Raw genomic sequence first — 13,192 nt, forward strand, 5'->3', positions numbered from 1 at the left:
TCATCTCTGTAGCCTCAGTCCCTGATGCACAAGGGAATTGTGTCAGGGTTGCATCATTTTTTTTCAGCAGAAACGGCACAAAATCCAGATTGGTATTTACAAACAATGCAAATGGCCATATGTGTCGGCTTGAAACCAAAAGTAAAGCAAGCTTACTCAGCATCAAGGGTGGTGCATGGGCAAATCCACATCTGCAATGAGCTGTAGGCATGGATTAGCACCATCATTGTGTGCCTCTCTGCCATTCTTCTTTTTCTTTGTAAATTTGGGTAAAATTAAGCAACCATCACACAGGGTGTAAAACATACGCTTCCTGCATCTACATCTGCATCTGTCTTTTTGTGTGGGGAAAATTAACCTCATAGATGCTATTAAACATTCCTCCCCAGTGCTGGGCTGTCCATTGGAACTAGTGCTGAATGGACGTCCAATGGTCGTGCGCAGCACTGGGGAGGTAGTGCTGCCGTCGGCCAATGCACCGAGGCAGCACTTAAGGGGTTAAGAAGGAGAAACGAATGGCTATGGTTCTTTATTAAAGGCTTACCAGTAAAAATCACTTGGAATTAGGCTCTGAAGTAACTGACTGTATGTTTTGCACAAGTTATTGAACTGAGAGTCAAATCAGGAGCCTCTATGTAGGGCTTCCAATGACAATCAGGATAACTAAGGCAAGAACATTTTTAATTGTAAAGCAAGATAAGAGCGCTAAATTCAGGGGAGACAGGCATGGACAGAGCCAATTTTTCTGGAACTGATGTGGATCCACCATTTTCAGAACCCACATGTGCATCTATAGTTGTAGAGAATGGTGGAAGTAGACCCACTGCAGCCCGACACCATGGCTCGTTGTCTACTGGTCTGTGTAAATTGGGTTCGTGAGGAGCACTCCGTTGTTTTTAGCTGTGTTTTCCCTGATTCTCAAATGGTGCCACGATTAATCAGGATAGTCACTCCTGAGTTTAATAATGTGGTTATGATGGGTTCTTGACCCACCTAATCGTGCACTGTTCACCTGGTGCTCCGCACCTTAATCTTTTAACATACTTATGACAATCTTTATATTGTGTGTTTGCATTAACTTTTATTTTTGTTATTGCATCTTATTTTTACCATCTTGGTTTTGTTATTTTCAATGTTCATAACTATTTTTTTTTCACTTTCTCAATTATACAAAAAACATTATTACATTTTCACTTGTTTTGGCATAACATGTATATATCCATACAATTCTCATATATTTACAAAAGAGCCCAATGCATTTCGGCACCTCTGCGGTGCCTTCATCAGGGGCGACTCTGAAAATAAAAAACATATGCATTGTGTAAGTATCACTTCTTAGGTTGTGCATGGGGGTCTAAACTGAATTATGTAAATGTCGTACCTGTTATCTACTACTGTAGATGTACCTGTGCGTTCGCCTCTGTCAATAATTCACTGCATAGATTACAAAAAGATAATAATAAATAATAAACTTCCGTTTGCGTCTATATACAAAACCTTGGTTATTGGCTAAATGTGCCTGTACTACTTTAGAGAACATACATGGTTTGTTTTCTCTGTGCTCTCTGAAACAATAAGCAAAACCTATCAGAACTCCACTCATGCCGCGTAAAATAAATGAAAAACTTAGTAGCTTAGAATCATCATTCTAAGTGCCCTACCTTATCTTCACTGTTTTTGTTATCCTGAAAGTCGAAAGAATATCACTGTATTAATATTTTGTATTCTTTCCGATAACTCTAAATATCGCCATTGTTTTAAATATCCCATACCTGTTATGCCGAAAATCCACTCCGTTACGAAAACCGCAGCCCTGTGTTTGCTGTTACACCCGAGAACAGGGTGAACTCCATTAAAACTTCGCGTATTCCGCGTGGTTGCGGAGTTATAGTAACTGACGACGGACTATTTTAGACTGCTGCACTCTAGGTGACTTTCAGAGCAGGCGCCATCTTAATATGGGTTGAGTTCCATTAGAAACGGCTTACTACTTTAATTAACGCAGTGCATAAATTCATATTGCTATTAATATAATAAGGTGAAGTAATCATTACGTTATCACTTCAATGGTGCTCTCGTGGAACACAAAAGGATCATCATGTTGGTTGCACTTATCGGTCAAAAACGGGCGCCATGTAGATGCGGATAGTTCCCTAGTTAAAGTTATTTACTATTCTCATGAGAAATGTGTTGAATTTGATTGTATTGCTAAGCAACCATCTGTGTTTAAACCCTATGTAAAGACTATATCTAAAATCACGTGAGCAACAAACGGGTGAACGTAATTATTTCGACTCGCATATCCTGCGGGTTCTAAATGGAAAGTAAAGAGTCGGTCGTCTAGGGTTCTTTTGAGTTAGGTATGCTGATGTTTGTTCGTCAATCCATTCATTGTCTGTAGCTGTTTTCAGGATGTTGTTTAACATCTGTTGTAATGTCGTTGTTGGATCCGATGGTAATTTGAGATAAGTGTTCTTGTCTGCAACATGTTCATTAACTTTTTGTTCATAAAAAACCGAGTCCATTAATACTAGGGCACCGCCCTTATCTGCTGGTTGTATTGTTAATGCTGCATTGTTGGCCGGATTGTTTATTGTGCTTTGCTCTGTTTTGGTTAAGTTGTTATGTCGCTTTCTTTTGTAGTCCAATTCTTGTAGACCCTTTCTAACCATTATTTCGAAAGTGTCCAACATCTTATGTGACACTGGTGCTTGAAACACAGTCTTTGGTTTGAATTTTCTCATTGTGTTGTCTTCTGTATTCTCAGTTGGTTCAGCCACATTTTCAAAATGTCTTAGTTTTAGTGTTCTCATGAATCTGAAAAATGCTCCCTCAGTCTCCAATTCATTTGTAGTTGTTGTTGGGACAAATGTGAGACCTTTGTTCAATGTTGTTGTTTGTTGTTTAGTTAATGTAGTGGAAGATATATTGATGATTAATCACTGTTCGTCCGCTCCTCAATGCTTTTCCGGCCACTTCCTCGCCTTGTTTTCCGCTTACCGTGGGTATTTCCGTTGGTACTGTTGGTGGTTGTCCTGAGTCTTGTTCCTGTGACAAAAAAGACGTTTCTCTGCTGGTGGTTGCTTGGTTGTTACTTTCTACAGTTAATAATACTCCATCTTGTGTGGCTTTGACTGGTCCTCTGCGTATGGACGTCTCCTTGTCTGTCACCAGACTTTCCTCTGAAGAACGTGCAGATGTTGGTGTTTTCTTTGGAATGTATTGGCGTCGGGCATAGATGTCTGCCCATGTATAAACTTCATTAAGTTTATAGTCTATTGTGTCACGTTTATACTTTCGTAACTGTCCTTCCTGCAACTCCTTTTCATATTTATCCAGTTTGATGTTAATACCTTCCAGACTCATTCTCCAGGTGTCTGTCTCCATCCTAGTTTCTAGTTCTGTTTTGAGTACATAGATTTCTTCTTCCAGTTCTCTTATGGTTTTTGCTAGTTCTTCTATTATAAGCAGTATAAGGTCCAAAGAGCATTTATTTAGAATGCTAAACCATTTGTCCATAAATTTTGAATTTAAATTGAAACGAAATAACATTGGTTTTATTGATAAACGCAACCCTCTTGGAATACGCTTTGCTCGGTGATATTGTATGAGCGTGGAGGCGTGCATCCTCTGGTTTAGTTGACGACGCGTTAGATACTCCAATTGTTTTAATTGTTGACTTATTGATCCCCCATGAACATCCATGTTTTTTACTTCTTTGATTAGTGAATAGATTTGATCTGCCTGTTCATTTGTATAAGCCAATGTGTTGGCCCTGTTATCCGCCATTCCTGTTATTGTATCAAACTGCATCTTTTATTGATTGGGTGCCTCCTCACTGAGTGACTGGGTAATTGATCTGTGTAAATTGGGTTCGTGAGGAGCACTCCGTTGTTTTTAGCTGTGTTTTCCCTGATTCTCAAATGGTGCCACGATTAATCAGGATAGTCACTCCTGAGTTTAATAATGTGGTTATGATGGGTTCTTGACCCACCTAATCGGGTAATTTGCGCTATATAAATACATGTACATTTACATTTACATTTACTGTTCACCTGGTGCTCCGCACCTTAATCTTTTAACATACTTATGACAATCTTTATATTGTGTGTTTGCATTAACTTTTATTTTTGTTATTGCATCTTATTTTTACCATCTTGGTTTTGTTATTTTCAATGTTCATAACAACATTTTTTTCACTTTCTCAATTATACAAAAAACATTATTACATTTTCACTTGTTTTGGCATAACATGTATATATCCATACAATTCTCATATATTTACAAAAGAGCCCAATGCATTTCGGCACCTCTGCGGTGCCTTCATCAGGGGCGACTCTGAAAATAAAAAAACATATGCATTGTGTAAGTATCACTTCTTAGGTTGTGCATGGGGGTCTAAACTGAATTATGTAAATTTCGTACCTGTTATCTACTACTGTAGATGTACCTGTGCGTTCGCCTCTGTCAATAATTCACTGCATAGATTACAAAAAGATAATAATAAATAATAAACTTCCGTTTGCGTCTATATACAAAACCTTGGTTATTGGCTAAATGTGCCTGTACTACTTTAGAGAACATACCTGGTTTGTTTTCTCTGTGCTCTCTGAAACAATAAGCAAAACCTATCAGAACTCCACTCATGCCGCGTAAAATAAATGAAAAACGTAGTAGCTTAGAATCATCATTCTAAGTGCCCTACCTTATCTTCACTGTTTTTGTTATCCTGAAAGTCGAAAGAATATCACTGTATTAATGTTTTGTATTCTTTCCGATAACTCTAAATATCGCCATTGTTTTAAATATCCCGTACCTGTTATGCCGAAAATCCACTCCGTTACGAAAACCGCAGCCCTGTGTTTGCTGTTACACCTGAGAACAGGGTGAACTCCATTAAAACTTCGCGTATTCCGCGTGGTTGCGGAGTTATAGTAACTGACGACGGACTATTTTAGACTGCTGCACTCTAGGTGACTTTCAGTGCAGGCGTCATCTTAATACGGGTTGAGTTCCATTAGAAACGGCTTACTACTTTCATTAACGCAGTGCATAAATTCATATTGCTATTAATATAATAAGGTGAAGTAATCATTACGTTATCACTTCAATGGTGCTCTCGTGGAACACAAAAGGATCATCATGTTGGTTGCCCTTATCGGTCAAAAACGGGCGCCATGTAGATGCGGATAGTTCCCTAGTTAAAGTTACTTACTATTCTCATGAGAAATGTGTTGAATTTGATTGTATTGCTAAGCAACCATCTGTGTTTGAACCCTATGTAAAGACTATATCTAAAATCACGTGAGCAACAAACGGGTGAACGTAATTATTTCGACTCGCATATCCTGCGGGTTCTAAATGGAAAGTAAACTGACTTTCTATTCCCTGCATGTATATGGAAAATCCACTGGTTGCTTAATGCTCCTTGTGTTCATGTGATGTTCTGTGACAATATGTTCTTAATCATGTACATTCACACAAATAAATCATATATACAGTTGGTATACATAATAATAATTATCCGATGTTTTGACAATTATTAAAATTAATGTTTCCTGTTCGTGTGTCCATACAACATCTTACTTCAGTATCATGCTTCTTATGTACATTGGTCCTAATAAACATTTATGTTTATGATTATTAAATCTAGTAAATTATTTTATATTTTTGTAACCAATGCTAAAAGGATCATAGATGTGTTGTTTACATTTCCTCGCAACTGATATTCATTATATGTGATCCCCTGTCTTAATTAGATATCATGATTTTGATGTCTAAGGGATTATTATTGACTCTACTCAATTCTCACTTTTCTGTATGATTTAAATTTAATGTAAATCATATTTGTCGTTAAGGCCCGTTGGTACTAAGGTTTTCAGATACTTGATCCAAAACAATTCACGTTGCATCAGCCTTTGGTGGTTGTCTACACCTTGTTGAATCTGTACTTGTTCGATGATAAAAAATCTTAGTTGCGAAATGGTGTGTTTCTCTTCCCTCCAATGAATTATTGACAGAGGCGAACGCACAGGTACATCTACAGTAGTAGATAACAGGTACGACTTTTACATAATTCAGTTTAGACCCCCATGCACAACCTAAGAAGTGATACTTACACAATGCATATGTTTTTTATTTTCAGAGTCGCCCCTGATGAAGGCACCGCAGAGGTGCCGAAATGCATTGGGCTCTTTTGTAAATATATGAGAATTGTATGGATATATACATGTTATGCCAAAACAAGTGAAAATGTAATAATGTTTTTTGTATAATTGAGAAAGTGAAAAAAATTTTGTTATGAACATTGAAAATAACAAAACCAAGATGGTAAAAATAAGATGCAATAACAAAAATAAAAGTTAATGCAAACACACAATATAAAGATTGTCATAAGTATGTTAAAAGATTAAGGTGCGGAGCACCAGGTGAACAGTGCACGATTAGGTGGGTCAAGAACCCATCATAACCACATCGTTGTCTACTGGGCCACTGCCCTTTCAGTACATTAAAACCTGCAGAGTCCTAGAAGTCAAAATGGTCTATGATGGTATAGGAAGCGCCAGTCTTTCTGATTGGCACTTGAATTAACATGCAGGGATACAGTCTGATTGGTGAATAAAGGTTGTAAACAGTTTGGCCAACACTAGGTTCAACCAACCTGCTTAGTGGCCTTTTGAAAAATCCAAGTTGGTGTTCAAAAGCTCTAATTATGCTTCCCTGGACATTTTTTGAGGTCTCTGAGGGCCCAGAGAGAGGAGAGAAATGCAATGGATTGGGGCATATTTGTCAGACATAAGAGAATAACACTCTTCAAGAGCTTGTGAAAAAAATGCTTATTATCAAAAGTACATTTTGTAACTAGGGAAGGTACCATTTTGTTTGAAGTAGTTGGCCCCTCCTCTCTCAAGACACAGGATTGAACAGCCACGGTGAGACATATTTGTATACACAAAGGCGCATATTTATGAAAATAGTGGCAAAGTGCAGCACAGCAAGTCACCTTGCTGTGCTGCCATGCGTCACTGGGAAAGGGTAGTAATGTGTGATATTTATCTAATACAGCACATTCCTGTCTTTTCCCCTTGCACTGATGTCGTTTGGCCTAGGGGTAAGGCAGGCCCTCTTGCATCATGGTGAAAGGTTGCCTCTATTGTATGCAGGATTATTTTTGTGCAGGAAGGAGCACCTTCCTACACACAAAAACAATCCTGAGAGGGTTTTTCCGGTGTGAGCTGCAGATGCATTACACATAGAAAGAGGAAACAAGCATTTGCAATGCAATAGGCCTTGCTTTAATTAAGTTTGAGCTATTGGCATTGTTAAATATTGCAACACCAATGACAACAAATGTCTATAAATTGTAGGCCAAAAAATGTGTATTTATTTTTGTAGCAATAGTGTCATGCTGTGCTTTAGATGAATATGTTTAAAAGTAAAGTGCGCCATACTGCGATTGCTACAATAGTTAATTGTGGATGCGTTGACAATTGATGTGTGCACTGATGGCTGGTGGTGTGTGTGCCTGTATAAATTGTGCACTGATGGCTGGTGGTGTCTGTGCCTGGTGGAAACGTGCACTGCCGGCTGGTGGTGTGTGTGCCTGGTGGAAGCATGCACTGACGGCTGGTGGTGTGTGTGCCTGGTGAAAGCGTGCACTGACAACTGGTGGTGTGTGCCTGGTGAAAGCGTGCACTGACAGCTGGTGGTGTGTGGGTGCCTGGTAAAAGCGTGCACTGACAGCTAGTGGTGTGTGGGTGCCTGGTGAAAGCGGGCACTGACGTTTGGTGGTGTGTGCCTGGTGGAAGCGTGCACTGATGGCTGGTGGTGTTTGTGCCCGGTGAAAGCGTGCACTGACGTCTGGTGATGTGTGTGTGTGCCTGGTGAAAGTGTTCATTGACAACTGATGGTGTCTGTGCCTGGTGAAAGTGTGCACTGACGGTGTAGTTGTGTGTGCCTGGTGAAAGCGTGCACTGATCGCTGGTAGTGTTTGTGCCCGGTGAAAGCGTGCACTGATGACCAATAGTGTCTGTGCCTGGTGAAAGCGTGCACTGACGGCTGGTGGTGTGTGTTCGCCTGGTGAAAGCGTGCACTGACGGCTGATGGTGTGTGCCTGGTGGAAGCGTGCACTGACGGCTGGTGTTGTGTGTGTGCCTGGAGAAAGCGTGCACTGACGTCTGGTGGTGAGTGCCTGGTGGAAGCGTGCACGGAAGGCTAGTAGTTTTTGTGCCCGGTGAAAGAGTGGACTGAGGACTGATGGTCTCTGTGCCTGGTGAAAGTGTGCACTGACGGTGTGGTTGTATGTGTGGTTGTGGTTGTGTGTGTGACAGGAATCCACTTTAATGCTTAAATACGGTGAAAGCGTGCACTGACGGCTGGTAGTGTTTGCGCCCGGTGAAAGCGTGCACTGACGACTGATGGTGTCTGTGCCTGGTGAAAGCGTGCACTGGCGACTGGTGGTGTGCGCCTGGTGAAAGCGTGCACTGACGGCTGGTGGTGTGCGCCTGGTAAAAGCATGCACTGCCGGCTGGTGGTTTAATTGTGCCTGGTGAAAGCGTGCACTAACGGCTGATGGTGTGTGTGTGTGCCTGGTGAAAGCGTGCACTGACGGCTGGTGGTGTTTGTGCCTGGTGAAAGCGTGCACTGACGACTGATGGTGTCTGTGCCTGGTGAAAGCGTGCACTGATGGCTGGTGGTGTGTGTGTGCCTTGTGAAAGCGTGCACTGACGGCTGGTGGTGGTGTGTGTGTGTGCCTGGGGAAAGCGTGTACTGACGTCTGGTGGTGTGTGCCTGGTGGAAGCGTGCACTGACGGCTGGTGTTGTTTGCGCCCAGTGAAAGCTGCATTACTACTACAGCGCTCATGTGTCGAGATGCAACAGTAGGAATAATAAGTAAACCAGGCTCCCAGAGCAGCATTTACTTCTGTGATTTTCAGCGCTTGTCGCTTATATAGCTAGTTTAGCCCTTAAGCATGAACTAATGGTCTGAAAAGAAGCGAATGGTACGAGTCAACAGCGTAATATCACTAGGGGTAGAAGAAGCATAATGACCCTTGGTTACTCTAGAAGAATTTGATAAGATATCTCCAGGACACTGTCTCTAAAGAATGGATAGTGTTTAACTGAGCAGGTCGGATGTACTGAGCATAACTTGAGCCCGGAATGACAACAAGAGGGAAATGTGTACCGCCAGCAGTGGGCCATCAAAGGCTACTTTTGCATACCTAGCAACAATAGGCAAACATTATTATTTTTTCTTGCAGCTGGCCACCCCAGCACTTGCTCCACCTAAAATGCATGGAGACAAAGGTTTTAATTGTGGTCAATCACCAAAATGAATTTAATGTCAAATTCAGGACTGCCCCACCTTGGGACATGATCTGGGGTGTGGAAGGGGGTGAGTAACTGATCCCTGGCACCATGTCAAATTTCAGAAAGGTCACACGCGGGCCAGAACAGAGGTCAGATGCTCTCTACTATCTAAAATAAATGGAATGCAGTGTTATTTGCAAATGAGGAATAATGTCAGATTCCAGCTGGAGACACTTTTGTGTTCACCAACGGTCACGAAGGAGGGAGGAGGCGAATGTGTGGAGTTGAGAGCGGGGGGAATGGGGGGGTCAATCTGTTGAGGGGTGGATAGATGCAAGTGGGGTAGAAATGTCCCGTTGTCACGGTCTCCAGGCTCAGATACATTATTTTGAACGTTAGACCAGGCGCAGTGCGTCCATTGGGGCTTGGGGGCGTAGACCCCCCCACCCGCAGCCGCCCGCAGGAGACACCGAGGGAGAACTGACAATGCATGCCAGTCAGCATGGCGTCGGGAGGCGTCATGTTGATTGACTGATTGTCACCAGGCAGGCAGCAACACGAGTGCGCATGCGTGGGGATGGAGGGTGAATTTTTTACCCGTGCCCAAGCATGCGCACTAGTGTTCGTGCTTTTTTGCGCATGCCCATTAGGAGCCCTTCGGTCTCCTAATGGGCGTGCTGTGGGCGTAGAGTAACCTGTGCCCCTGCAGCGCCAGGATTGGCTGCAAGGGGCTGCCAGTGCCATTCGACGACGTGAAGGTGCCAAGGGGTTGAGGAGAAGAGGAGGTGCGGACCCGGACTTGTTGTCATCATTCTGTGTTTACACTGGTACTAATAATGTTGAAACCTACGCCCGACTGTGTTAACAAGTGTTAAAATGACAACATAATGCATTAATACTTTCACAAAATGACATCCATTATGGCACATAATTTGCCATTTCTTGCTACATAATTTAGTCCTCCCTTACCGTGTATTTAAAGTCACCCTGGCAATAGTTGTTCCTGTACATAGTCACAAATTTAAAAGTATCTAGAACAATACACAAATGACTGTGACACTCTAGAATATAAGGTCTGAGCTGTACTAATGTGTATTCGGGATTGGAGGACTCAGGTTCGAATTCCAGCTAGATAGATCAGGGAGTAATGTACCTACAGCAGTGATCTTTCTGTAACCTGCAGGTCACATAACTGATGAATGAATGATGTATGGATGCATGATGGGTGGGTGGGTGGGTGGATGCATGAATGATGGATGGGTTGGTGCATGAATGATGTATGGATGGATGCATGGATGCATGCATGATGGGTGGATGCATGATGGATGGATGGGTGGATGCATGAATGAATGATGTATGGATGCAGAATGGATGGATGGGTGGATGCATGAATGATGTATGGATGGATGCAAGGTGATTCGGGCTCGCTCGCTGTGGTGCAATATGCAAATTAGTTTACGCCCACCACTTTCAAATGTCACCAGCCGCCCCTGCGTTAGACTATATGGTCATCCCTACCAACATTTAGTTTGAAGAAATTAATTGATACTTGCTGTGGGTATGGTGGAAGTGAGCCTGGAACGAGCAGACATTTTTGCTTGCTTGCAAAGCTTTTTCTTCAATTCCGAACTCCAGAATAATGGATTAAATTTGGTTCTAAAACGTCTTCTCTGGCAATTTACATGTTTCCAAAGGAGACTTATTTAGGGTGGATAAAATATGGGGCATTTATCAGAGACAGGCAACCAGTGAAGAAGAGAACTTCACCAACACAATGCAGCCTGAAATCATACTAAATACTTTAAAAAACATTGTTCCCATCTTGCTGCATGTTTTGAGAAAACTATGTTTTCAGTCCTGGCCGTTCCTGGACAACATAAAATCTGGAAGGTTTCATCTCACGTGCATCTACCCGAACTGGAAACAATGCTTTATAACAGTAAACCCTTAACTAGAACCATGGAGTCCAGATAATATGAAAAGACATAGCAACCCTAAAGTGAAGCAGTTCCCAGTGATGTGGCCTGATAAAAGATTCCAAAGAAGGAGGCATGCTCGAACCAGTAAAGTAATCGCTGAAGAGCCTAGTTACTCTGATTACAGCATTAAACAAAAAGAGGAACAGGGTAAGATGCTTGTCAACTGAAGTCTTCTCTCTGGTGTATTCTCATCTGAGTTTTTCATTCATCATCCGAAGTCGCTAAGTACCAAAATACTAGACACATTTTAAAAATATATGCAATGTGAGAAAAAGTGGTTGCTTTAATCAAGGTTGCTATTAAAAGTGTAACATCAAAATAGTTAACCATTCAGAAGTAGAATTAAAGGTGTAAACGTTTTAAACTCAATGTAATTTTTGCATTATGAAAAGTCAAGCGAGAACATAGCATTTCATTATTCAATTGCAAGAGATGGTATTAAAATGTTTTGTTATGTATCGATCAGAGCACACATGCTCATATACTGGACAATAACATGTAACGTCAAAAACACACACACTTAAGTAGCCGGTTCTCAGCAAATGATTTGTAGTATATTTCGAAAGTCAAAGATATTAGTCCAGGGATAAAATAGAGGCACTTGCCCCAAGAAGACCCAATGTTTTGACTGAGACTTGCTCACTACTGCAGAGTGTTTTAACTTAATTACCTAATTACGCAGCTTCGCAGAGACTGCAATTTAATTGTCTTTTATTTCAGAACACAAGGGCCAAGGAATCAAATTAAAGTATTTTAACAGTTTACCTTATTTCGCCATACTTCTTGGGCAACTAAATCCGGCTCAGTTGAACAAGAAAATGGTCAGTCTTTTAGACAATCCAAACTGAATATGAATGAGATTCATTTACATAAGCATGCCGCGACGTTCCAGGTAGTAGTCGAGGAAGGCACAGGGCCGCGCTGCAGTTAAAGAGACACGGCCGCGCAGCAGTGAAAGAGACACGGCTGCGCAGCTGTGAAACTGAAAGCGCTCTGGGGCGGGGCGAGTAATAAAAAGGCAGACGGTGGCAGTGAATGCGCGTGTTGTCTTGTCTTGCTTTGTGGGAGGGGTAGGGGGAGCGAATTTCTGTGCAAGCGCCTGGCTCACAGGAACTGTACGCGATCCGCAGTGGGTAGACTTTTTAGGTTCTCCTTACTATAAATCTCGCCTACCATCCCTTTGGGATGGAATAGCAAGACCTAAAAAGGTGAAATAAAGATATTTCTCCTTGTTACACCTCACCTCGGGAGGCGTACGATTTTGATGCACTCCCAGGTTCAAAAGTCCTTGTAAATCTAAAAATGCATAAAAAAACATGGGATTCGCATGAGAACACGCACCGGAACACCTATTTAACGCCATCATTGCGCAGATTAAGCCAACACAGCAATTTGCGCTGCATTGCTTTACTCCAGATATTTTAAGACATTTAAAGCAATGCAAAGTGGCTTTGTGTGGATCCATAAATCTGATTTAGAGACTTTCGTCATGCACATACCAAGTGACGCAAGAATCTCAGAAATAAGCCCCTAAAATGTAACTCATGCCATGAAATTCAAACAGCAACAAAGTACACAAAAGGGGTCATTATACAACTCTTACCTATTTTCACAGTGAAAACGAGCTAAAATATCTTTAGCTTTTGTCCGACTGTTCAGCTGCACTGCCATGGAAACCTTTGAGTGTAGTGGGGCATATACTCTTATTACCCCTTCAGGTACTTCTGTCTGCTGAAGTAGAGAAAAATAGGAAATCGAATCAGACATTTTGTTAAGAAGTGCAAATGCTACTTACCAGTATGCATCTGTTCTTGGCATGTAGGGCTGCTGACATTCATATCTGTGCATAGATCGCCGCCTAGTGTTGGGTCCGGATGATTGCACATTATTGTCCTGGAAGA

The 13,192-nt window shown here is 41.8% G+C and overlaps 1 protein-coding gene across 1 annotated transcript in view; it reads right to left on the reverse strand.

Annotated features, from left to right (window-relative positions):
• Positions 1–13,192, reverse strand: part of LOC147669100 (rho GTPase-activating protein 28-like) — a 516,960-nt gene that overhangs the window by 33,261 nt on the left and 470,507 nt on the right. The window contains exon 13 of the mRNA XM_086948229.1: positions 12,895–13,022. Within this exon, the coding sequence (XP_086804355.1) occupies positions 12,895–13,022 (128 nt within the window). The remainder of the gene's footprint in view (positions 1–12,894; positions 13,023–13,192) is intronic.

The sequence above is a fragment of the Lissotriton vulgaris genome, unplaced genomic scaffold (genome assembly GCF_964263255.1).
Source record: "Lissotriton vulgaris unplaced genomic scaffold, aLisVul1.2 SCAFFOLD_789, whole genome shotgun sequence".
Classification (NCBI taxonomy): Eukaryota; Metazoa; Chordata; class Amphibia; order Caudata; family Salamandridae; genus Lissotriton; species Lissotriton vulgaris.